Below are 27,857 nucleotides of genomic sequence, written 5' to 3' on the forward strand. Positions count from 1 at the left end.
CAGTCCAAATTTCACATCCATACATAACCACTGGAAAAACCATGGCCTTGACTAGACAGACCTTTATTGGCAAAGTAATGTCTCTGCTTTTCAATATGCTATCTAGGTTGGTCATAACTTTCCTTCCCAGGAGTAAGCTTCATTTCATTTCATGGCTGCAATCACCATCTGCAGTGATTTTGGAGCCCAGAAAAATAAAATCTGACACTGTTTCCACTGTTTCCCCATCTATTTCCCATGAAGTGATGGGACCAGATGCCATGACCTTAGTTTTCGGAATGTTGAGCTTTAAGCCATATTTTTCACTCTCCCCTTTCACTTTCATCAAGAGGCTTTTTAGTTCCTCTGCACCTTCTGCCATAAGGGTGTTGCCATCTGCATATATAAGGTTATTGCTATTTCTCCCGGCAATCTTGATTCCAGCTTGTGCTTCTCCAGCCCAGCCTTTCTCATGATGTACTCTGCATATAAGTTAAATAAACAGAGTGACAATATACAGCCTTGATGTACTCCTTTTCCTATTTGGAACCAGTCTGTTGTTCCATGTCCAGTTCTAACTATTGCTTCCTGAACTGCATATAGGTTTCTCAAGAGGCAGGTCAGGTGGTCTGATATTCCCATCTCTTTCAGAATTTTCCACAGTTTATTGTGATCCACCCAGTCAAAGGCTTTGGCATAGTCAATAAAGCAGAAATAGATGTTTTTCTAGAACTCTCTTGCTTTTTCCATGACCAGCGGATGTTGGCAATTTAATCTCTTGTTCTTCTGCTTTCCTAAAACCAGCTTGAACATCTGGAAGTTCTTGGTTCCCGTATTGCTGAAGCCTGGCTTGGAGAATTTTGAGCATTAGTTTACTAGCATGTGAGATGAGTGCAATTGTGTGGTAGTTTGAGCAGTCTTTGGCATTGCCTTTCTTTGGGATTGGAATGAAAACTGACCTTTTCCAGTCCTGTGGCCACTGCTGAGTTTTCCAAGTTTACTGGCATATTGAGTGCAGCACTTTCACAGCATCATCTTCCAGTATTTGAAATAGCTCAACTGGAATTCCATCACATCCACTAGCTTTGTTGGTAGTGATGCTTCTTAAGGCCCACTTGACTTCACATTCCAGGATGTGTGGCTCTACATGAGTGATCACACCATCGTGATTATCTTGGTGGTGAAGATCTTCCTCAAACCACTGAATGCTAAGATAGCTTAATAAGCAAGCTGATCTGTGTACTTAATGGGTAATGATGTGGCTGCATCTTACAGGTCATGGTCCAAAACTTACAACACTCATCATTGCGTTTCAAGTTTTCAGCCAAAAACCTTGCACATATGAGGCCAGAGTATCATACCAGAAGTGAAAAGAAATATCAGGACCATTCTGCATTCATTTCCCTGGTGTAGTTGTACAAGGTCCTGTTAAAAGGAGGCCTCAAGCACCTTGTAGGCAGGCTTTTGCATAGGCAATAAGATGAAACATATAACCTTGGGGAATCCCTCTCTGCTCTTAACCCAGAGGAAAAGAGAGTAGCTTGGAAAATTAGAGCTGAAAAACCTTATTGTTATGCAGAAAGTGAGAGAGAGAAGGGAGCAGAAAAACAAACATGCCCTCCCCATGCTAATCATTTCTTTGCTAATTCAAAATTCACAAATGTGATTTTAATGAGGACAGTGGTGTGAAACTATTACATATGATAATCACAGTTCTTCCAACTTCCAGGTCCCTGTAAAAAGCAAAGGGGAGGAGAGGGACATATTTCCACTTTAGCTAGAGCTGGAATCTCAGATCCCACCATACCCAATGTATTACAGCAAGGGTCAAAATCATGGATATTCAATTCAGTTCAGTCACTCAGTCGTGTCTGACTCTGCGACCCCATGGACTGCAGCACGCCAGGCCTCCCTGTCCATCATCAACTCCCAGAGCTTGTTCAAACTCATGTCCATTGACTCAGTGATGCCATCCAACCACCTCATCCTCTGTCATCCCCTTCTCTTACTGCTTTCAATCTTTCCCAGCATCAGGGTTTTTTCAAATGAGTCAGTTCTTCGGATCAGTTGGCCAAAGTATTGGAGTTTCAGCTTCAGCATCAGTCTTTCCAATAAATATTCAGCACCTATTTCCTCTAGGATGGACTGGTTGGATCTCTTTGCAGTCCAAGGGACTCTCAAGACTCTCAAGAGTCTTCTCCAACACCACAGTTCAAAAGCATCAATTCTTCAGCACTCAGCTTTCTTTACAGTCTAACTCTCACATCCATACATGACTACTGGAAAAACCATAGCTTTGACTAGATGGACCTTTGTTTACAAAGTAATGTCTCTGCTTTTTAATGTGCTGTCTAGGTTGGTCATAATTTTTCCTCCAAGGAGCAAGTGTCTTTTAATTTCATGGCTACAATCACCATCTGCAGTGATTTTGGAGCCCAGAAAAATAAATTCAGCCACTGTTTCTAGTGTTTCCCTATCTGTTTGCCATGAAGTGATGGGACCAGATGCCATGACCTTAGTTTTTTGAATGTTGAGCTTTAAGCCAATTTTTTCACTCTCCTCTTTCACTTTCATCAAGAGGCTTTTTAGTTCTTTTTCGTTCTCTGCCATAAGGGTGGTGTCATCTGCACATTTGAGGTTTTTGATATTTCTCCCAGCAATCTTGATTCCAGCTTGTTCTTCATCCAGCCCAACATTTCTCATAACGTACTCTGCATATAAGTTAAATAAGCAGGGTGACAATATACAGCCTTAACATACTCCTTTTCCTTTTTGGAACCAGTCTGTTGTTCCATGTCTAGTTCTAACTATTGCTTCCTGAGCTGCATACAGATTTCTCAAGAGGTAGGTCAGGTGGTCTGGTTTTCCCATCTCTAAGAATTTTCCAGAGTTTGTTGTGGTCCACATAATCAAAGGCTTTGGCATAGTCAATAAAGCAGAAGTAGATGTTTTTCTGGAGAAGGCAATGGCACCCCACTCCAGTACTCTTGCCTGGAAAATCCTATGAATGGACGAGCCTGGTAGGCTGCAGTCCATGGGGTTGCTAAGAGCCAGACATGACTGAGCGACTCCACTTTCACTTTTCACTTTCATGCATTGGAGAAGGAAATGGCAACCCACTCCAATATTCTTGCCGGGGGAATCCCAGGGATGGGGGAGTCTGGTGGGCTGCCGTCTATGGAGTCACACAGAGTTGGACACGACTGAAACGACTTAGCAGTAGCAGATGTTTTTCTGGAACTCTTGTTTTTTCGATGATCCAACGGATGTTGGCAATTTGATCTCTGGTTCCTCTGCTTTTTCTAAATCCAGCTTGAACATCTGGAGGTTACAGAACATCTGAGCTGAAAAGGACCTTAAAGTGCATCTAGTACTGATGTGGGAGTAGCAGCCCTTGATTTCCAACCTGAATGGATTACAATAAGTTTTGTGAACTAGGTCTAATCCTTTTTCCTTCCCAATCCATAAAAAAAGATAATGACTTTTGAGAGTCCCCTCTAAATTCTGATAATCTCTGATTCTTTGATATAAGCTCACCCCCTTGAACTCACTGTTTTTAACTGATATTTAGAGGAGAAGCACAGTTAATCCTTAGAAATGGAAAGGAGAGTAATGTTTTTCACCAAGTCCACAAATGCCTGTTATATACTAAATAAGAAAAAAAGCCCAGATAGATATGCCTGCTTGAAACAAGCTTCAAATGTTAAGACTGAATAATTAAAGAGGGGCTTTGGAGAGTGAGAGACGGACTTGATCTTCTTTACCTGCGATTTGCTGACCCCTGAATATGTAACTCTCTTTTTATATTTTCTCAGTGCTAAAGTAGTCCACTGCCTTTAGCCCATAGTTACTCCAATTATAATGTGGCTAGTACAGGGGCAGACTCACCTCTTAAGCCCATGTGTTCAGGGTTTTACAAAAAACAGGACAAGGTTTCATGACTGAAGAATAGCATTATTTTGTGATCATAAAAAGCAACACTTTGAATATATAAGCCATTTCTGAGTATATGAAACTATTTTAGACTTACGCTTTCATCTATAAAATTAGAATGTATGTTCTAATTTATAGATGAGAAAATTCTGACTCACAACTGTTAACGTGTCCAAGGTTACACAGATAGTAACCAACAAAGTCTGGATACAAATCGTGGTATTTGAAACATACATTCACTGTTCTTTCATGTACCTCTGCCTTTTTCTTCATTCATAGTCTTCCTGGAAATCATTCAACGTCTTCTTCCACTTTGGTCCAGCAAGAGGAAAAGAAAACTCTGGCATCAACTCAGGGCTGAAAGGAACTCATGTCTAACTCCCACCATCATGTCTGCACAGAAAATAGGGAAGCAGGAGAGGATGTGGCACTTGGCTGAAGGGCTCTTGGAAAAGAAGGGAAGGAAGCCTTTCTCCATCATTTTCATTACAGTTAGTTCTCAAGAGAACACTATGGGTAAGTTTATGAAGCTAAGGAAGTAAAATAGAGATGACATGCTGCCCAGGAAATTCACATCCCAGACTAATTTTTCCTGAATTAGCTATGACTTTGATTTTCCATTTTACAGTTAACCAAGGCACTTAAGAGCCTGGATTAAGCTCTGGGTCACAGTATCCATGAAGGCTGTAAACCATTTTCTGAGGATTTCTTAAGAATATTCTAGAGAAGAATAATGTTGAAGGGAGGCAAGAAGCTTTGGCTAATGGAGAGTAGATTTAATGGTCTCTAAAAAAATAAAGCTGAAGTCTGTAGAATATCGAAAACAGCAGTGAGGCCAGAGGACAAAAGACTGAAAATTGAAATTCAAATCCCAAATCCACTGAGGTACTCACTGTGTGACCTTGAACAAGTCATTAACCTCATCTATAAAGTGGAATTAAAAAGAACTGTCTAGGATCAGACAGTTCTTTAATTTAAAGATTTAATTTAAATATTAAATAAGAAAATACTTTGACAACATCTAACATACACTTAGCACTGAGAGGTAGATGCTCAAAAATATAATATTTGATCATAATTAGTTTATCCATGCTAGGAAACAGGCTTAAGTATCATGTTTTCAAAACAAGTGGAATAGTGATGCTCTAGTCCTGCTGACCAGTTACTTTAAAAAAACAACAACAAAAAACTAAGATCAACTCTCATACAACATCCTTGTCACCCCAATCCTCTATATAATACATACATACAGGATTGGAACTCACTATAACAACTTAAGCACCTTCATAGCCCCTAATTAGCAATCCCTAAGTTCCAATCTATCATCACACACCAACCCACAACCCACACACACACACACGCAGACTGAAACTGTCACTTCTGTTCTTAGGAAAATAGTATTAGATTAAAAAGTAGTTAGTCATAAAGCTTCATATTCAATACTCAAAATGAAAGACATGCCCATTTTTAGGAGGGCCATACTCACTATGAAGAGGGATATGACTTGAAATTTTGGTAATAGCATTTTGTAAGTATCTGCTCTTATGTTTACTATTGAGATGTCAGTCCCCAGTGTCTGAGATCTTTGAAATCTGAGATGTTGGCTCATATCTCTTTTTATCCTCAGAATCCGGCACAAGGTCTGTTACAAAGTTGGCATTCAGGAAATGTATTAGTGAGTAAAATAATAAATTAGCAATTTAATGAATGAAATATTTTTCATTTGACCACACTGAGATTATTGAGAATTAAAATGCTGATCCCCAAATAATAGGGAAATTTTTAATTGAAAATAATGCTTCAAATCAAATATGTACTCATTCATTCACTTATCCAATAGCAAATCTCTACAGTGAATTTGAAAAAAATTACAACCAGAAATGTATGTGTGTGTGTGTTCAGTTGTTTCACTTGTATCTGACTCTTTGCAACCCCATGTTCTGTAGCCCACCAGACTCTTCTATCATGGTCCGAATCTGGGTTCTTCCGTTTACTGTCTAAATTACTGTGGAATGTCCCTCAAGTGCCTCCAGCCTCAGTTTCCTCATCTGTGAAATGGGGATGTTAATCCATGTTGTGACTACCTCTAATTTGGTTTTGAGAACCAAAGAAGACAATGTGCTTGAAAGTACTTCGTGAAATTTCAAGCACTTTTTACTACTTAGGAATTGGACTCATTTAATCTCAAACATATCCAATGGCTCCATTCCTATTTTCCAGTCCTCTACCATTTCTCATATCAATTGGATATAACAAAGCCAGCTACGTTATCCTCTGAAAACCATCTAAAATTGAATCCAAAAAGGAAAGGATATACAAGTATAGAACCATTATGTTGTAAACCTAAAATTAACATATGTAAATAAACTGTGGAAAATTCTGAAAGAGATGGGAATATCAGACCACCTGATCTGCTTCTTGAGAAGCCTGTATGCAGGTCAGGAAGCAACAGTTAGAACTGGACATGAAACAACAGACTGGTTCCAAATAGGAAAAGGAGTACGTCAAGGCTGTATATTGTCACCCTGCTCATTTAATGTATATGCAGAGTACATCATGAGAAACGCTGAGCTGGAAGAAGCACAAGCTGGAATCAAGATTGTCAAGAGAAATATCAATAACCTCAGATATACAGATGACACCACCCTTATGGCAGAAAGTGAAGAGAAACTAAAAAGCCTCTTGGTGAAAGTGAAAGAAGAGAGTGAAAAAGTTGGCTTAGTGCACCAGCCCCAAGCATCTTGTATCCTGCACTTAGCCTCCAATTAAAATAAATAAATTTAAATAAAATAATAATAATAATAATAATAAAGTTGGCTTAAAGCTCAACATTCAGAAAACAAAGATCATGGCATCTGGTGCCATCACTTCATGGGAACTAGATGGGGAAACAGTGGAAACAGTGGCAGACTTTATTTTGGGGGGCTCCAAAATCACTGCAGGTGGTGATTGCAGCCATGAAATTAAAAGACGCTTACTCCTTGGAAGGAAAATTATGACCATCCTAGATAGTATATTGCAAAGTAGAGATATTACTTTGCCCACAAAGGTCCGTCCAGTCAAGGCTATGGTTTTTCCAGTGGTCATGTATGGATGTGAGAGTTGGACTGTAAAGAAAACTGAGTGCCAAAGAACTGATGCTTTGAACTGTGGTGTTGGAGAAGACTCTTGAGAGTCCCTTGGACTGCAAGGAGATCCAACAAGTCCATCCATCCTAAAGGAAATCAGTCCTGGGTGTTCATTGGAAGGACTGATGCTGAAGCTGAAACTCCAATACTTTGGCCACCTCATGTGAAGAGTTGACTCATTTGAAAACACCCTGATGCTGGGAGGGATTGGGGGCAGGGGGAAAAGGGGACGACAGAGGATGAGATGGCTGGATGGCATCACCAACTCTATGGACATGAGTTTGAGTGAACTTTGGGAGTTGGTGATGGACAGGGAGGCCTGGGGTGCTGTGATTCATGGGGTCGCAAAGAGTCAGATACAACTGAGTGACTGAACTGTACTGAACTGTATAAATAAATTAGGGGCTTCCCAGATGGCCCAGTGGTAAAGAATCTGCCTGCTAATGCAGAAACCACAGAAAATGTAAGTTCGATCCCTAGGTCAGGAAGATCAGACAGAGAAGGAAATGACAACCCACTCCAGTAGTCTTGTCTGGGAAATCCCACGGACAGAGGAGCTTTGAAGGCTAAAGTCCATGGGGTCACAAAGAGCTGGACATAACTGAGCAACTGGGCATAAATACATTATACCCCAGTAATAGAAGGTGGTAGGGAGGAAGGCAGAGGCCTAGGTTTGCTGTCAGCTTCAAACAAACTTTGGCTTACCTGATTTCTTATATGTTCTGGATATGGCTGCCTGAACAAGCTATTGCTACCACTGATTAAAAAAATCTTAATGCTAACCTTTTAAACTCATCCAAGAAGCAGCCCTTTTGTATCCACTCTGGCTCCTATGACCAGCAAAGCAAAGGGTTGTAAGGAAGATTCTGATGGGAGAGAGAAGGCATGATAGAAGGAGAGGGGGAGGCTATGTAAGTCATGAGATAAAAATGGTGTTTTCAGATATACATTGCTTTCAGCTACCTATAGCAGAAAGAAGCTTTATGATATTTAGATAGCTGACACACTGGTACCTGTGCTCCCTCCTTCTCATCCTTATGTTTTTATAAACTGAGAAGGAAACCCAAAGTGATAGACTAAGAAGTCTTAATAGATGCTCTCTAGAGTCATGGGGGCTAGAAGTGGGTGATCTTGCCCATCCCCATTGGAGGAAGCCAGATTTCACCTCTCAACTTACTCCCCCATAAACTAGGGTATAGTCCTTGCCTCCTGTGATATGCCAGCCTGCTCTTCAGTGACTCAGCATATCTTTAAATATACCCAGGCAAGGAGCTGCTCTGAGACACAGTAAAAAAAAAAAAATGTTTTAATCTGTTTGGGGTGTTGGAGAGGCAGTCAGGAAGGTCCTTTGTTAACATTGGGTTCCCAAGCAAAGTCAGCATTGCTATGAGCTCGCTCTCTATGGTAAGAGGCTTGTTTTTGTTCTGCCGTCTGCTGTTTGCCAGCTGTGTAGAGCACAAGGATGAGAAGGGGGATGGTTCCAGGCCATGGAAAGAGTCAAGGAAATTCCTGCCCAGTGATTATGTGGGGGATGGGGACCTATGTGGGCAACTGGTTTAATGTAAGGGCTCCAAACTCACCAAGAGCCCAGACCCTTTGCACTGGGTCATCCTGTTCCCTGTGGAAGACCATGACCTCTAGCTGAGAGGGGGGTTCTTCTCACTCTCCCTGTCTTTTCAGACCAGCTCAGTCTTGCACTTTGAAACAAGTGTCAACTAGTAAAAGATTTCAGCTGGGCTGAGGGAAGTAACTGAATAACTCTCATTACTAAAGCAAATCATGCTCCCGTTATCTGCAATGACCTCACACTTACATTCCAGCCAAAGCATTTTGGAGACAGAGCTTTGTGGAGGGGAAGAAGGGGCAGCAGTGGCCTGAGGAAAGGTTCATATAATTTAGTCGGTCTAGCTACACGTTTTCCCAAGTTTTCCTGGTCTAATGAAATAATAATAATAATGACAAGGAGGAGGAGAACCATTTATCAAGTTTTCATTCTGGGCCAGGCACTGATCAAGATTTTTTACATGCATTATCTCACTTATCTTCACAAGAATCCAAAGAGAGAAGTATTAATATCTTCACTATATGAATGAGGAAACTGAAAATAAAACTAAGTGGTCCAGAACACAAAGTTGGTAACTGTCAGGCTCGAGATTTAAACTAAAATCTGTCATATGCCAAAACCTATGTCTGAACCTCAATATATTATACTTTAACCCTGACCCCAACTTTTTCCTCAAGAGTCCTAATCCTCTCTGTTGTTTATTAAAAATCCCTACCTCTGTGAGGTATGTCTACAATAATCCAGATGGGCATTTTGGAGTTATTGATAGGGATTTTATATTTAAATTTAAAATTGCTAGAAAGCAACTGTGGAAGTCATCTAATGTGAGTCCCAACCTCTTCCCTGTCTACATGCTTTCCACCATCCAGCTTCTTCTTGTACACCTTCAATAAGAGTGAATTTACTACTTAAGAGTGATACTCCCAATGGACGTAATGAATGTGATGAATAAGGAAAAGTGAGCTACTATTTCAGTGCCTACTAAATGACATGCCCTTTATCTAAGCTGTTTTATTTAGTCTTAATGGTGTATTGTGAGGCGTGAAAGTCGCTCAGTTGTGTCCAACTCTTTGCAACCCCATGGACTGTACAGTCGATGGAATTCTCCAGGCCAGAATACTGGAGTGCATAGCTGTTCCTTTCTCCAGGGAATCTTCCAAACTGGGGTCCCCTGCATTGCAGAAGGATTCTTTACCAGATGAGTTACCAGTGAAGCCCCTATACTGTGAGGAGAGCATAATACAAAAGAAGCAGTTGAGGTTCAGAGGTTAAGTTACTCACTCAGGGTCACACATGTGAAAAATGGCTGTGGCAGAACTGAGAGCCAGGTCAGATTTGATTGCAGCGTCCCTTGTACTTTTCTTTAGTTCCTCTTAAATGAGGAGGAAAAGCCCTTGGGGTAAGGATGGATGTAAAAATTTGCCCATGTCCTTGATCTCACAGAGATGGCAAATTCAAATGCCTAGGAGTTACTTAATACAAGTAACCTAAATGAATAAAGCTAGTGTCTGGGCAAACTGAAAAGTATATGGATGCACGTTCCATCTAGAGGAGTACCTCACTCCTCACCTGCAGCTGGTCGTTGTCATGCAGGAATGTGGTTCCAATAATGCCAGATCTTCATTTCCAAAGCTGGAAACCTGAATCTTTATGTGAAATATTAGCAACTAATTTGATAAACCGCCCCCCCCCCACACACACTCCAAAACTCATTTGGTATTTGTTGAAAACGTCTGATATAGGGTGAATCTACTATGTCTTCCTTTCACTGAACTGTAATCTACCTTCATTGGTTTTGCCGTTTGGGATACTACAGAAAATATTGAACTCCTTTTATTCCATGACAGTTCTTCATATATACTGAGACAATATTTATATCCATTGCTCCCTGCCTCCTTTCCCACATCCAGCTCAGCATCTCAGCTTCTCCATGCTTTACAAGAGGAGATGTCCCATGAATAATGGGGTTGAACACTACATTGTAAATATGGTCTGACCATAATTCACTTCCTTTATTCTGGATTTTATATTTCTATTAATAGAACTTATGAACCATATTTGTTTTTGGCATTTAGCTTGACTGACTGAAACTCAATAAATAAATATTTATGGATACCTACTATGTAACAAGCTCTAAGCTATGTGTTTTGTATAACTTACACAAATATATCCATGAAGCAACTTTTGCCCTAAAAGAGGGCACAATTTGAAAAGATATATGAGAAGCACAAAAATAATTATAATTTAAGAACTAAGTACCATATCAATGGAGAAGGGGAAAAGGGCTGAATCTACAAGATATTAAGCACTAGTTATTGACTTACACTTGACCTCCCCCATGTCATCTGATTCTCTCCTCACAAAAGTCTTATAATTTACACATTTTGAGTCTTAATTTACAGATGAAGAAAACTGAAGCCTATGTTCTTTTAACCATATTATGTTATATAGATAACATTCTCAATGGATTATGGGATGAGAAATTTCATCTCATATGACACTGTTTCTGAGCTAAGGCTAGAAGAATGGATAGTATTAGAGTTGGGATAGCCTTCAAGGCCAAAGGAGTAATAGGAAAAACAAAAAAATCAAAAAAAAAAAAAAAGAGTGAGGATGGTTTAAGGTGACAGATCTATTTGGCTGGAGTTAAAAGATTTTTGCAGGGGAATTATAAGAATTGAGGCTAGAAAAGCAATCCAGATCATGAAAATCTTTGAACATCAGACTTAAAGCATCTGTATTTTAACCTATAAGCAAATGGAGAGGAGCTGCAATTTCAAACATGCATTGCATAACTGCTCAGCAAGATTTCCTCTGTGCTAAGCGTTGAGAATACAGAGATAAACAGAGTTCCAACCCTCAAGGAGCTTATAGACTAATGGATGTTTAAAGGAAGATACTAACAATGCTATAACTGAACTTTGAGAAGGTTAACCTGGTAGGATGAATACAATATGAATCAGAGAGCAGCACAGAGGACTAAGGAGAGCATGCATGAGGTTGCTGCACTAGTCAAGGCAAAAGGATATAAAGACTGGAACTCAGGGAGGGGGAATGACAGAGAAAGCTTTGGGAAACAACAACACATCATTTCACCACTTTAATCCCCAAAGCATCCAGCGTAGTTTTTCCTAGACACTGTGGGGTCATCTTTGATGATAGAATATTTCAACTCAATCTAGCACCTCAGCAAGGCTTAGCAGGTGCCCAAAGCAAACAGCATGAAAATATGAGTATGATTAAGGTTTGTGGTTTATTGTTAAGTAGTTGATGACTTAAATATCTCAGTCTAACTTGTTCTTTTTTTACTTAAAGGGCTAATTAAACAAATCTTTCAAGTGAACAACTGGAAACTCCAACAGACTACCCACTTGCTAACCTTTGTATTTTAAAACAAAAATGAAAGGGAAAGAGGGATAGGTAAACAGACTCAAAATATGTTTTGGAATCTTATCTGTACCCAAACGTTAAATATTAAGAATTTCCATCTTACTCCCAACTCTCAGTTTATGCGATCTCATCATCTAATTAGAAGTTGGTCAATGCTTCAGAGAAGGGGACCAATAAGACACTTTTGGAAAGATGCTTTCTCTTATGTAATGCTAATTTTCAAGAGAAATACCTAACTGGTTGTCATTTATACGAGTGGGAAAGTTGTATTTTCCTTTAAAAAAAATCTGGAGAGAAGCAGACATTCACAGTATCCTTCTTTCATCTCCACGGTAACAAAAAAGTCACCTGACAACTACATTCATGATTTCCTATGGGATCCTGCACAAGCCATTTGGGCTAAAATAACAGAGGTAGCATTTTTTTTTTTTTTTTCATACTGGGAAGTTCCCTTTCTTACTTAGGGCAAATTCCATGTGCTGACATTTTTTCGTGATGCTTTTGTTCCTTTTGTCCAATCTGGTAGGACATGAATTCTGATCATTCTCCCTATTCTCTGTCCAATCTTGCTGATGTAGAAAGTTAATTTTTAAAGAAAGGTGAGAAGCAGGGCAATACAGAAGGTAGAATAGAGGGAGACAAGTCAGCCCGAGAATGGAAACAGAGTGATAAAATGCAAAGAGGTTTGGCAGTCAGCAGTCTCAACTTTAAGCTCTGGTTCCCCTAATTACTTACCATGTACCACTGGATAAGTACCTTTCCTCCTAAAAGTCCTTAAAAGAAGCTAATGTATTGTAAGGACAAGTTGCTCAAATGTTTGAAGCTCAGGCACAATGTTTCTGCATTAAAAAATTCTATAATATGACTAGCACTCATTTCCCTAAATGTAGTAAAAAATTAATATAAATTTGGAGCTGAACTACCTATCTTCTAATACAGGCTCCTTTACTTACGTGTTCTATACCCTTGGGCATGTTACTTAATTGTTCTGTTCCTATTCATTCACCAGTAATATGACAATGATAGTCATACTTACTTCAGAAAGTTATTTTGAGAATTATATGAATCAACACATATAAAACATAAAAGAGCTCCTGACTTCAAAAAATCAACTATTTTGTTTTTCTTACCTCAGATTCTCTCCTATTTAAGCAGGCATTGAATTGTCCAGGTTTCTAGTAGGCTCTGAGATTTTTAACCACCTTGAGCTTTTTCAATAATTTCTATTGTTTTGCTTTCCAATCCCTATTATAAATGATTAGCCCCTTTCCATCACCCCCTTTATGTCCCTCCACCTCCACTTTAATCTCCAGGACTTAGCTATTCCATGAGGATCAGCAGACTATAATAGGGTCAGTGCATAATGACAAGTCACCAGTCTCTTGTGATAGTTGAGGTGAATGACTAGCTAATCTGAGAAGCTGTTAGTACTAAACAGTAGTTAGAACCTCACAGTTACAAGACAGACTTCTGCTAACTCCTAGCTGCATGACCTTTGGGCAAGTCACTTAACCTCTCTGAGCTTATTTGCCAAGGTTTTTGTGAGAATTAGTTAACCCATGTAAGCCTTCAAAATTTGGCACATAGTAAGCACTATCATTATTATTGCTATTATAATTCTTTGTTCTGAGTGTGTAAGCACTTTTCCAACATAGAATTTTCCAAAGAAGCAACAGACAGCTAACCCTCAGAATAGATTCTGAGCAAAGAAATGAGTTTTCTGTGTGACTTTGGTCAATTATTTCCCATCTCTATGCCTCAGGAACCTCATTCATAAAATGACCAAACTGGACAAGATGGCCTCCCATGTTTCATAAATTCTAATATCCTACAATGTCAGGCCATTTATGTTCCAGATCTCTGTAAGTTTCATCTCAGATTGAAGTTCAAAGACCTTTAAAATCTGCTTACTGTGTTTACCATAGATAAATTATTTTCACATGTGGTTCAATAAAAACATAATAGCAATATTTTGGTTTGATTGGGGGCAGCAGCCAACTTGTGTGATGTTCTAGGTTTTATTCATTATTTAGTTTAATTACCTGGTTTAACATTTGGGCAAGAAGAAGAAACTCACTGTATCCCCAAAATGAGGTCTCAGAATAACACTTATTAAAGGACCAAGCTAGAATCCAGGAAAACTGAGTCTGTGATCTAGTTATCCTGCCAGCTTGTTGTTTCACCCTAGACAACACTCCACTCCTCTCCAGCCCAGTATAAAGTAAAAGGGAGAAGGAAGGGGGCAACAAAGGTCTAGGTGATCTCTAGTTCAGTTCAGTTCAGTCGTTCAGTTGTGTCCGACTCTTTGCAACCCCATGGACTGCAGCATGCCAGGCTTCCCTATCCATCACCAAAAAGATGATTTCTAAGATCTCTTTTAATTTTCTTGAAAAGCAGAAAGATAAGGACACTGCATGAAAACTGAAAAGAAGACAATAGGATGTTCACCAAATAACTCAAACTTTGTACATCAAAAATCAACTTCTTGATTCCTACCCCACCAACACACACATAAAGTGGCTTTACCTACAATCTGCATCATCTCAGTAAATGGTAGTCACATTTTTCAAAGTGCTCAGATTAAAAGCTTGACAATCAGCATTGACTTTTCTCTTTTTCTCACAATGAGTATCTAATCTGTTAGTAAATACTGTAGGCTCTACCATGAAGACCAATCAAGAACCCAGTGTCTCAACTCCTCTACCAATAATCTCTGGTCTAAACCACCATAATCTCTCACCTGGATCACTGCAGCAGCCTCGTCTCCTTGCTTCCCCTTCATTCTTTCGGTATTTTCTCCACAGAGACAATAAGTAAACAAACAAATGTATAAAATATCAAAGAATGGTAGATATTTTGAAGAAGGGGATCTGTTAAAGTATTAGTCAGCTCATGTTATGCCTCTACTCAAAACCTTCCAATGACTCCCCATGTCAGAGTAAAAACTGAAGTCCTAAACAAGACCTGAGAAATCTCTCATTAACTCTGATCTCATCTCTTCACTTTCTATTACTTAAACTTCCATCCAGGCCTCTATGCTACTCTCCATCATACAAAGTATGCTCCTGCCTCTGGCCCTTTCTACTTGTGGTTCTCTATGCCTGGAATGTTCTAATTTCAAATATCCCTATGGCTCACCTCCTAATTCCCTTCAGGTCACTGCTTAAATATCACCTTCTCAGTAAGGCCTTTTCTAACTAAGAAATGTAAAATAGTTCTTTCCACTATCATTATATGTTCCCCACACTCTGCTAAATTATTCTTCATGACATTTATCACCATCAGATATATTCTACATGTCTCCTCTCACTAATTTGTAAACTCCATGATGGGAGGAATTTTCATCTGCCTTGTTCATTGTTGTGTCAATGGTGCCTAGTGTAGAATTTGATATATAAAAAGCTCAGTAACTATTTGTTGAATAATGAGGTCTATAAAGTAGGATGGCAAGACTGTCAGCGACTTGAATGCCCACACAACCCAACCCATCAGTCCAGCAAGTGGATAAAAGACCCAGGAGCCTTAAGAGCTTCACGAATTTCTAGTGATACTAGTTAAAGTTATTTTGCCTCTCTGACTCTCCTATTTCCTATCTATGAGGTGAGCAATCTGTGTGGTAGAAAAAAAAGGAACACTTGATTTGAGGAACAAAGAGTTGGGCCAAAATCCCGGCTCTGCTACCTTGCAGCTGTTTGACTTTAGACATGTTACTTAACTTCTCTGAACATAATATTTGCAATGGGAATGATAGAATTATAATAGCCTGAAGAGTACTAAAATAAAGTAAATCTGACACCTTGTATAGGATAGAAGTGAGAATGAAATGCAATAATGGAATATGAAACCATTCTGTAGACTGTGAAATGTTACTGGAATATGTCCATTGTCACTACTTCCTGTTCCACATTCAGAGAAAGGTGACAGGAATTAAATAGTGCTACTAAAATGTTTTGTACTTTGGAAAAGAACATCCAAAATTAAATAATAAGTACCACTATAGCTTATTTATTGTCTGGTACCAGGAGGTTCTGGCTCAAGTTTTCCTGTGATATGCTGAATCCACCAAAGGAGTCCAACTGTTTCCAGGGAAAATCTGTCACAGGACACTTGCAGTCCCCCAAGCGTCCAGATAGTGGGACTACACTTCCTCAAGCAAGAAACTACTCAACTTGCAGAAAACAAAACCCATAATTAAGAAGTGTGTCATTTTAAAAACTACATCATCTGATTTAGCAAAAGCCTTATTTAAAAAAAAATTTCATATTCCCCTTACTCCCAGAATTGTTTGATTTGTGCTTCTTGCTTCCCTCCCTTAACCAGTACCCTGAAACTCCATTTCTACAGAACCTCAGAACAAGCCACCATGATCAATGTAAAACTTGAGAACCGAATAATAATTCTTGATCTGATCACCACACTGGGCATCTTTATTGCTTCTCATGCCAAAGTTAGACCTTTTCATCACCCTCAATTTTAATTAATTCCTAATATATTGCAGTTAAAGACATCAAAACATGTTCTCAGCAAGTGCAACAAAATAGCCCAAAATGAGAAAGAAACTAGTAAATAACTTTGACTGGTGTGGCACTATTGAAAAAACAGAAATAGATTCCAACCCCTTACTCCAGTTCACTCACCATTGTCTTTCCAGAAATACTACCTTCTGGTATCTGAAATATCCATCAAGATCTATAATTATTGCTGGAGTTTAACCATATCCCAACCTAATTCATATAGGATAAGAAGCAATGACAGATAATACTGTTAACCACTTCCACCTATGTCGATCCATTTCTTTTTTGAATATTTACATTCAAAAAATACACAACACATAATCCAACATCTCATCACACTGGTATCATGGTGTTGCTATTCTTTGTTTTGGTTTTAATAGCTATAAGCTCCTTGAGGGCAGCAATCTTGAGATTCTCACTGAATTATGTTCGCTTTACTGTGATCTCCAACTAGTACACAGATGGGCATATAGCAGGTGTTTAATGTAAAGTGGTTGATTGATGAATACTTTTTAAAATCGGTTTATTAAGGTCATCTCTAAAGACAACTAGGTCACAATAGGACCTCTTCTTAAGTGGCCTGCCGTTTACTTACCATTTTCAGGACACAATAGCTATAGCTGATTAGTTATGACCCTTAGCCCAGAGTGTTAATGAGACCAAAGTTCAATCCCTTTATAGGTAAATTTTATCTCTTATTTATGGTTATGGAGTGCATTCCTGAAAAAAAAAGTCCAAATTATATGAGAGTAAATGAATCACTTCTTCATCTACAAATACACACCAGAAGGAGTGGTGGAATTTACTTTATCTAAGGGACAACATATAAATACATAAATACACAAACTCAAACATAAGCCAAATATAGTTAGCTAGTGATTTCTTTGGTTTAGTTTGCATCTGTTACCTCTTCATGTTAGTTTTCTGCATAGAAATTATTATTCCTCACCCTCTTGCTTGTAGTTCCCAAATCCAAATGCTGCTACTGCTGCTAAGTCGCTTCAGTCGTGTCTGACTCTGTGCCACCCCATAGACGGCAGCCCACCAGGCTCCCCCGTCCCTGGAATTCTCCAGGCAAGAACACTGGAGTGGGTTGCCATTTCCTTCTCCAATGCATGAGAGTGAAAAGTGAAAGTGAAGTCGCTGAGTCGTGTCCGACTCTTTGCGACCCCATGGATTGCAGCCCACCAGGCCCCTCCATCCATGGGATTTTCCAGGCAAGAGTACTGGAGTGGGGTGCCCTTGCCTTCTCCAAATCCAAATGCTAGTAGTTCCCAAATCCAAATACGAAAAAGAGAACTACTAACTGTATAAACCTTATTAATATGTTCCTTTCCTACTGTTCTCTAATGACCTGAAAATTTTAGATTCTAATTCACAGTTGAGGAAAGTTGAGAACAGTGTCTTTATGCATCCTTCATACCAGATGAAACAAAGTATGCTTTAATTTTCAGCACAGCAACAGAAACCTTTTGCCTCTTAAATCTTAGAGGTGTTCAAAACTCAGGTAGTTTCAGGGAGCTTGCAATATATAAAATCAATTTTCAAAAAATCAATTATATTTCTATACATTGGCAATGAACAATTTAAAAGGTACTAAGAAAATTGTATTCATAATAGCATCAAAAATTAAAATATTGAGGAATTAATTAAACAAAAGAAGTGCAATATTTATACTCTTAAAACTACAAAATACTGTTGAAAAAAGTGAAGATGACATAAATAAATGGAAAGACATTCTGTGGCCATGGATCAGAAGACTTCATGTGGAGATGCAACATTTCCCAAATTTATCTACCTCTTCTATTGGCCTCTTCTATTAGAATCCCAAATGACTTCTGTAGAAATTGACAAGCTGATCCTAAAACTCAGAAAGAAATTTTTAAAAATCCACAGTATTCAAAAACAATCTTGAAAAAGAATAATAAAATTAGAAGACTCACACTTACTAATTTCAAAACTTATTAAAAACTTACAGTAACTAAGACACTGTGGTATTGGTATAGGATCAATGTAATATAGCCCACAGTCCAGAAATAAACTTTCACATTTACAGTTAACTGATTTTACACAAAGGGTGCCAAGATAGTTACATAAGGAAAGATTCAACAAATGGTGCTGTAGTGACTAGATATTTACATTTAAAAGTAAGTCAAAAGTGAACAAAAACTTAAATTTAACAGCCAAAACTATAAAACTCTTTAAAAGGAAACCTAAGTGTAAATCTTTGTGACCTTGGATTAAGCAAAGCCTTCTTAGGCATGATACGAAAATCATAAGCTACATACAAAAAAATAGGTTGGGCTTCAGAAGTTTGTGTGTTCTTTAATGAATACCATCAAGAAAGTGAAAAGACAATGCACATATATGATAAAATATTCACAGATCACAATCTGTTGCAGGATTTGTATCTAGAATATATTTTTTAAAACCCTTACAACTCAATAAGAGTAAGACAAATAATCTAATTAAAAGTGACCAAAGACAAGAGTATATACAGTCAATATGCATATAAAAAGATGCCTAATATTATTAGAATATTATTAGTCATTATGAAATGCAAATCAAAGCCACTCTGAGATACTTCTTGACATCCACTTCACACAGGGATTAAAAAGACAGTAACTCCCAGAAATAAGCCCATGCACCTATGGTCAATTAATCTATGACAAAAGAGGCAGACTACACAATATTGGAAACACAGTCTCTTCAGCAAATGGTGCTGGGAAAACTGGACAGCCAAATGTAAAAAATGAAATTAGATCATTCTTTAACTCCATACACACACACAAAAAAGCTCAAAATGGATTAAAGATTTAAATGTGAGACTGGACACTATAAAACTTCTAGAGGAAAACATAGGTAGAACACTGACATTTATAAAGCACAACAACATCTTTTATGATACATCTACCAGAATAATGAAAATAAAAACAAAAATTAAAAAATTGGTACCTACTTAAACTCAGAAACTTTTGCACAGCAAAGGAAACAATAAACAAAATGCAAAAATAACCCACAGATTGGAAGAAAATAAATGCAAATGATGTGACCGATAAGGGATTAGTCTCCAAAATTACAAACAGCTCAGGATGCTTAACAGCATCAAAACAAACAACCCACTCAAAAAATGAGCAGAAGACCTGAATAGACATTTCTTCAAAGAAAACATACAGATGACCAGGTACATGAAAAGATGTTCAAAATCATTAGTTATTAGAGAAATGTAAATCAAAACTACAATGAGATATCACCTCACACCAACCAGAAAAGCTATCATCAAAAAATCCACAAACAAATGCTGGAGAGGGTGTGGAGAGAAGGGAACTCTCCCACACTGTTGGTGGGAATGTTAGTTGGTACAGCCACTATGGAGAACAGCATGGAAGCTCTTTAAAAAGCTAAAAACAGAGCTACCATATGACCCTGCAATCCCACTCCTGGGCATATATCCAGAGAATATATGTGGGATAATACATATATACACATGTATCTATTCACTTCCCTATTCTCTATTCTCCTTCACTATTCACCTGAAACCACCATAAATTTGTTAATTGGCTATACCTCAATACAAAGTAAAAAGTTTAAAGTTTGAAAAATAAAAATAATTGGCAAGATGTGGAGAAATTGGACCCTCATACATTGCTGATGAGATTGTAAAATGGTATAGACACTTTTGAAGACAGTTTGGGAGAGTCTCAAAAGGTTAAACAAAGAGTTATATTAGCCAGAATCTTTACTCCTAGGTATAGAGCCAAAAGAATTAAAAACTTGTTCACAAAAAGAAACTTGGACATAAATGTTCATAGCAGTATTATTCATAATAGTCAAAATGTGGAAACAACTCTAATGTCCATCATAGATAGTATGGTACATGCATAAAATGGAAAGTATTGAGAGGTGCTTCAACATAGATTAACATTGAAATATTTATTCTACATGAAACTAGTCACAAAATACTAAGTACTACATGGTTCCATTTATAAGAAATGTAACCAAACCCATAGAGAGTGAAAGTAGACAAGTGGTTGATAGTTGCTCATGGTTAGGGTGGGATTTGACTGGTAAATGACTGAAATGTTCTAAAATTGATTGTGGTGATGGTTGCCCAACTCCGAATATTAAAAAAAACAAAAACAAAAACACTGAACTATATACTTGGGTGAATTACATTATTTATTGTGAATTACGTCTCAATAAAGATGTTGATTAAAAAAATAAAACTCAAGTACTGCATGATCTAAATTGGCAGCATTCTCAAGTAACCAGCATATGTTTGTCCAGATTAGCCACTCTCACCACTGCTCTGCCCTGTCAGATGGCAGCAGGAATTGGTGTGAGAGAGAAGGGATGGCAACACTCATGAGTGTGCAAGAAATTATGCATAAAACACAGAAATTGGGCATAAATCTCTATGCAGCAGCCACCAAATGTAGACTTTACTGAGTAAAAATATCATCTGTCAAGTAGGAAACTTCAAGAAAAAATGTTGGGAAGTGTCACTCTAAAGAGGTTTATCCACATGATAAACAAATGTTATAGAAAATGCAACAAATTCTACTCCCTCAACTAATAAAGGGATGTTCACTAAGCACCTTTCTGGCTTACTCAAACTTACATGAGTGCTAGTTTATAAACTGCAAGATGCTGGGTCTTTTCTCTGAAAAAAAGTGCTATATAAATATGAGATTTCATAATTCTCTTCAATATCACAAAATCCAATAAGTACTGATAACTGTATGGAGTTTTACAAGCAATGAGGGGGGAAAAGGTCAACTTTATGTCTCGGATGACAGTAACTTACTCTTGAGTTCAACATTTCAGAACTTGATGTAACGCTGGCAGGCAAATTCTGTGGCAGATTACTTTCTTAATACCTTTCTTTGTTTTAAGTGATTAATTTACATATAGCTTCACCACATTAGCCCTGCCGGACACTTTTAGCAAGCACCATCACATACAGATTAGGTGTTGGCGTGTGAAAGCCCTGCAGAAATTTGACCCACACAGACCTGTCTCAGAGGTGGGAAGGTCCAGTTTTTCTCAAGTTTTGAGAAAAGGTTGTCAAAATAGCCAGTAGACAGAGACAGGGAACAAAAGACAAAGAGCAGCCAGCAAATTTCTTCATTAAATCACCAAGTCCTCAAGCATCTAGTTCAGCTCCCTCAGCAACTGTTGAATTAGGCTCTAACCTCAAGGTAATTCATTTTGCAATCTCTTCAAGTCATCTAGTCTTAAAAGAAAGGTGCTGGGGTTGATCTGATCTGCTACTCTCTAGATTAAAAAAATATTCTTTAGGAGCATGCCACAGGTATAATAAGAAAAATATCCTGAAAAGTAGAAAGAAGAGTCTATATTTCAATGTCAAAAGCATGAAAGGAGTAGAATGAAAGAAAATCAGGGACAGGCAGCACTTAAGGAAGCTGCAGACAAAGAGAAAATGGTGGAGGTAGTGGGTGGGGAGAGGTTTCCTTTTCCCTCTCCAACCAACCTCACAAAACTTGATTTTTATTTGCTCTCTATTTTTTCAGGTTCATGATTTCAGGTCTGGTTATAAAATAAGCTCCTTCCTTACCACACTGAGCCAGTGTTCTGCTCCCTGCTTAGCAGAGTTCCGAATGAAACTGGTGGTCTTGATATCACCATAAATATCAATAATAGTAAAACTGCCCATGTCCCTAACTCCAACTCACATAATTCCACCAAGAGCAGACACAGTACAAGTAAGAGTCAGGAGACCAAAGACTTGTTTGGTTTAAATGCACATATGTATACCAGATAAGAAGATTACCACTGGGGTGAGGGTGGGGGAAACATTTTAAAAGAAAATCATATGTGCCAGCAAATTAAATATATTAATATCCAAGTTTACAGCTCAAAAAGAATGGAAGTCTCATGACATAAAATTAACACTGGCAAGAAAGCACCCTGTAACTGGAAAGCTTTTTCAAAAATATCTCTCACTGATGTTAACCTTCGGCAGAGCTGAGATACTCTGTAGACAACTAAGAGAATTCTATCACTACATCTTGAACATATTTCTAAATGGGGTACCACCCTGTGTGACTATCTGATGCTTGAGTTCTGATTACTGGTACCCAGAGAGATCTCACCAGTTATTTGCTGACTATGAAGAAAGGATGCTTCTTCCCAACATATTGACCCTGAAGGTCTATAGACAGATAGCGTCATTCCCAAAGCAAAACTCAGATTTACCAAACAGACAAACTGCTCCTTGCAAAATAGTCATTAAAAAGCTGCTTGATAACTGCAGGGAGGAAAGTAGATAGAAAGGGGAATTAATAAAATGACCTCTTTTGAAATAACTAATGGAGAAAGGCAGGATTTGCCAGTTTTAAAGCATTACTAAAATTCTACCTATTATGAAGACCAGAACAAATTATCAACAGAAAAATTAAAATGTTCTTTTTGCATCTGGATAATTTATTTAAACCCCAACTTTAATTCCTACATAGGCTTCCCTTGGTTTCATCTCCAAGAATAAATATTTGTCATATTATTATGCTATTTGCTGGGATATAAAGGGCCTTACTTCTGTCAAGTGAGACAGTGGTCAATTAACAAAGTTGTAGTCTTGTTTGATCTCTGAAAGAAGACAACTTCATAAAATACTATCAGTGTTTCATACCAACCCTATCACTTTTTATTATTCCTTCCGCAGCTCAAACCACATGCTAAAATATATACATTTTTTAAAAAGGGGCCATCTAAGACCTTTCTCCTCTTGACAGAAACATTGTAGATATATAAGAACACAGAAATATTGTAGATATATAAGAACACAGAATTATTCCAGAAGTTCACACACAATTGGAAAAGGGAGGAATCCAACATATTATTGAAAGTCTCTAGAATGTTGAGATTTTTAACTGAAAGATGGCATATAATGTATGTAATACAAAGAGAGTGGAAGCTCTAGCTTTGACTTAAGAAAAATTCTTCCCTTCACCAAATTGTGCCCTATAAAGTGTTAGAAAGAGAAAGTAAAAAATATCAACTTTTAGATTGGGGCTGGTTGAATTATGATAAAATTGATAAATTTTCAAAAACCCAATTTGAGGATTTTCTGTATCTTACAAATGAAAAATCTTTGTCAACTCACAAGACAGAAACACCAGTTTTACCTCTCACTAGACTCCTATAACCAGTGCAGCAATCACAAACCAGGAGAGAATAAATAATCTTGTGCTTTCTTAGGTTACTACTGATTTCTCACGATTTGAGGTCATTAATTTATGCAGGTTTTAGAAATAGAGAAGTTTTTCCATGAAGATCTGAGATAAAATCACCTAGCTTACTGCACACCTGATGGGAAGAACTTTTTAAAAACTCTCTATAGCCACTTTCTGAAAATTTCAGGTTATGCCTTTGAAAACACACACATCCCTTAACATGGAATCATTCATATTCTCCCTGTTAATTGAGTTACTTACTTGGATGTTTCGGGAGGCATACAGAAAAGGGACGGTTCCAGTGACTAGGCAAGTCATGAAGCACCTTATACATTCCACCCCCTCCCCCGCCCCGCCAAAAACAAAACAAAACAAACAAACCAAACCGTTCACATTAAAAAGAAAGCTCTGCCGACAAGCAACAGCCTTGGGGCAGTTGAGGGGGGGTAGGTAAATACTCTAGCAAGTGAATCTGTTCTTATAAAATGAAGACCTTTTGTCCCACAGTATGCCCACTTTGCAAAAAAAAATTTTAAAGACTGAGAATATAAATGAACCCTTTGAAAATCTTTTAAGCCAAACCTTAAAAACCTATAAAATGCAAAGCCTGGTTAGAAGCTGTTTCTTCAGTAACCCAGGAAATAATATTTTATGAAATCCTATTCTCCTCTTTCTTTTCTAACATTGTGCTATCAATCTTCCAAGAACAGAAGCATCAGTGAAAGGAAGCAAGTTGTTGGTTTAAGTCTCCAAACAAACATGCTAAAGGCTAATAAACTGAAAATGTCACAGGTAAAGAAAATAGCTACAGAAACTCGGAACAAGACTCAAGTCCATAAGACATCAACACCCAGCAGTTCTGAGGAGTTAGTTCCCCAGTTAATATTCCCTCCCTCACAGAGATAAACTAATATCTTAGTTTGCTCAGGAAAAAATATTTAATTTTTTATAAAATTAAAAAAGCTTCTTGGTCTCCAAAAAGCTCAGTTGTAGTAAGGGAGAAATTTTAACAGGCAAGATGAAACTGACTGCCACTTTTTTCATATCCTAATTAAAACTCTTGGGCAAGAGTAAGGCTCACAGATCCCTAACAGTTCTTACCCCATTTGTTATTATGTTTTAAAATGCAAGTATATCCTTAAAATGAAGGAATACAGTGAAGAATATTTCCCTTCACAAAAGCAGATTTCTGAGCACACTGCAATAGCAGGAAATCCTTTTAAACTTTTCCCTCAACACTTTTGTAAGTCAGACTCAAGTCTGGTTAAATTGTTCATTAAAAGAACATTCTCTTCCTTATAGATCTGACGCAAACTCAAAGTATGAATTGTGGATTTTTTGTAATCCATACAGAAAATAAACACTTTACAAGAGAAATCCAACTCTTCCATCTAGTTCCAACATAGTCAAACTGTGAGGGTAAATCTTACCCATCGTTTATGAGGAAATTTGTCATTTGGTTTTCCCCTACCTTTGCCTGCTCTAATTGTGCCTGGTTGGAGTCTGTCTCCTGACCTCCAACCCTGGGGCAAGTCCTCCTTGTTGCCAGCAAAGGGACTTCACCTCTTCTTCCCACACAGCGGGCCTCCCAACCCAGAGACCACCTTGTTCCCATAATCCCATTCTTCCTTTCATCTCTTTGGAGGAAGCGGGTTGAGAAAAGCTTGGGCCAGTCATTTTGCCTCTAACCTGCCAAGACAAGCTGGAGGGGCAAACCCTAACAGACCTTAAGAGGAGAAGTGCCCACATTTCTTGTCTAGGGTCTCTGATTGGGGGGAGGGGAGAGGAAAATTAGTGGAGGGCTTAAAAGGGTTTATTTCATAAAATGGCCCTTGGAACTGGATTTAAATTTGGAGCCGGCAGGACATGGAGTAACAAGTGTCAGGGAAGATTTTAGGAGGCTTAGTAGAGAGTTGTCAAGTCAAGGAATCTAGAAAGGCTTGCACCAGCATCCAGGACTCACAGCGGTGTGGGCTGGGGCACACAGTTGGGGTTCAGAGAGCAAAGGTCAATCTTTGGTAGGCCAAGAGTCCAGGGAAGGCTCCAGATTTAAAGCGGCCCTTTCTGTGAAACTCTGTTAAGCTCGCCCAGGAACAGAATGTTCGCGAGGGGAGGAGAGGGCTGACTCTAGGCTTAAAAACATTTTTAGGAGGAGAGACTTACCGCACGTCCCCATAAAGTCCAGAATAGTTCTCCATCCAGGGGCCCATTTCGCTTTTGACACAACTGGGACTTGGATAGGGCACTCTGCTCACCACACCGCCGGGATACCACACATCGGGTGGGGAGAAGTCACCTTCTTGGCTCCCCAGCCCCTGAGGTGGCCGAGTGTAGCCGTATGGGGCTGCAGCCCCTGCCTCGCCTGCACTGCCGCCCCCGCCTCCGCCACATACAGCTGGCCCATACAGCTGGCCTTCTTCGGCCGTGAAGAGAGTGTGCCAGGAAGAGGAGGCGGCGGCTGAGGGTGAGCCTGAGCCCGGTCCTGCTGCACCCCCGCCATGCAGGCTCGCCAGGTCCCCATAGCGGCACTGCGCTGCAGCGGCCGCCCAGGCGCTGCCGTAGCCCAGCGGGTTCTCCAGCTTAATGCGGGCATGCGGATGGGGAGGTGGTGGAGGGGGCGGCGGCCCGGCCAGGGCTAGCGGAAAGTTGTAGTAGTCGCGAGTCTGATAAGCTGCTACCTCGTCCAGTGCTCCAGACTTGTAGAGAGACAGGGTGGATGGCAGCTCAAGTGTTCCAGAGCCCCCTGCTTCGCCGCTGCCAGAGCAGCCCAGGCTGTCAGTGTCCAGACCTTTGGTGTAACCTGCCTTGAAAGGGGAATACTCAGCAGTCTCTTCAGTGTCCTTGCTCGGGCCATCATCCAGCAGAGAACCTTTGCATTCAGCCAAGGGGGCACAAGGAGTGGGACGCACCGCGGCTGGTGGACCTCCCAGGAGCGGGGCGTACATGCAATCCCCCCGAAGCTGCTCCCCAGGGCTCAGATGCTCCAATGCCTCCACACCCAAGCCCATAGACACCGACACTGCCTTACACAACTCCTTGGCGCTGTCCGAGATGGTCGAACTGCCTCCTAGGTAACTGTCCTTGGAAGAGATGGGAGCCCCAGTGGCCTCTCTCGCTCTCCCGCTGCTGCCTTCGGATACCGCCTCCTGCTGCTGCTGTTGCTGCTGCTGAAGAAGTTGCATGGTGCCAGCCTCGCTCAGGATGTCTTTAAGATCGGTGGAGCAGCTGCTTAAGCCGGGGAAAGTGGGGCCCAGCAGGGACAACGTGGATGGGGCAGCTGAGTCATCCTCATCCAGAGGTGCTGGCGGCGGCTGCTGCAGCCCCTTGCCGGCAGCCGAGGCAGCTCTGGGCTCTGGGACGCAGCCACTCTCCGGGTGACCCTCGGGGGCTGAGTGATGTTGTGAAGGCTGCTGTTCCTCTTCCAGGGCCAGGTAGCCTGTGGGGCCTCTGCTCTGGACTTGGGGAGAGCCATCCTCTCTCTGCTGCTGCTGTTGCTGCTGCCGCTGTGGACTGGTCTCCTGCTGCTGCTGCAAACGGGCGCCGGGAGGTGCTGCGCTCGAGGCCTCAGGGTGCCGGGGGAGCGGGTTCTGGATCACTTCGCATACACTCTGAAACAGGTTCTGGAAAGCTCCTCGATAGGTCTTGGACGGTGGCCGGGGGTAGACCCTCCCCAGCCCTAACTGCACTTCCATCCTGAAGCTTGGCTCAATCTTTCACCTAATTCCTTTATCCTGCTCCCCTTTTCTTGCTGAGAAGAGTTCAACAGGCTGCAGTGCGTAGTTGCTGCAGCTAGTTGCCCACCTGCGGGAAGCTCCTGGTAAGGAAACTTGCAGGAATAAGCTCTCCAAAGCGTTCTGACAGCCTCAAAGTATAGTGCAGAGGAAACACGCGCTGAACACGATCTTTCCTGGTAGGCTCACAATCTGTTCCTGAATACTTGTAGGGTAGAGGCAAAAGATGCTTCTTGAAGGTAGGGGGGACCCTCCGCCTTCTGAATTTGTTATCCACTGAAGCAGGTGCAAGTAGGAGCCTGGTTATTTTCTCTTTGGTTTATTTTGGGCTTTGTTGTTGGGTTTCGTTTTTTTGGTTTTGGTTGGGGCTTTGTTATGTTTTGTCCCTTTTCTTTCTTTTTTATTTTTGCGGGGGGGTTGGC

The 27,857-nt window shown here is 39.8% G+C and overlaps 1 protein-coding gene across 1 annotated transcript in view; it reads right to left on the reverse strand.

Moving 5' to 3' along the window:
- AR (androgen receptor) overlaps positions 1 to 27,396 on the reverse strand; it is a 195,885-nt gene extending 168,489 nt beyond the window's left edge. The window contains exon 1 of the mRNA XM_068962648.1: positions 25,868 to 27,396. Within this exon, the coding sequence (XP_068818749.1) occupies positions 25,868 to 27,396 (1,529 nt within the window). The remainder of the gene's footprint in view (positions 1 to 25,867) is intronic.
- Positions 27,397 to 27,857: the final 461 nt, after the last annotated feature.

The sequence above is a fragment of the Capricornis sumatraensis genome, chromosome X (genome assembly GCF_032405125.1).
Source record: "Capricornis sumatraensis isolate serow.1 chromosome X, serow.2, whole genome shotgun sequence".
Classification (NCBI taxonomy): domain Eukaryota; kingdom Metazoa; phylum Chordata; class Mammalia; order Artiodactyla; family Bovidae; genus Capricornis; species Capricornis sumatraensis.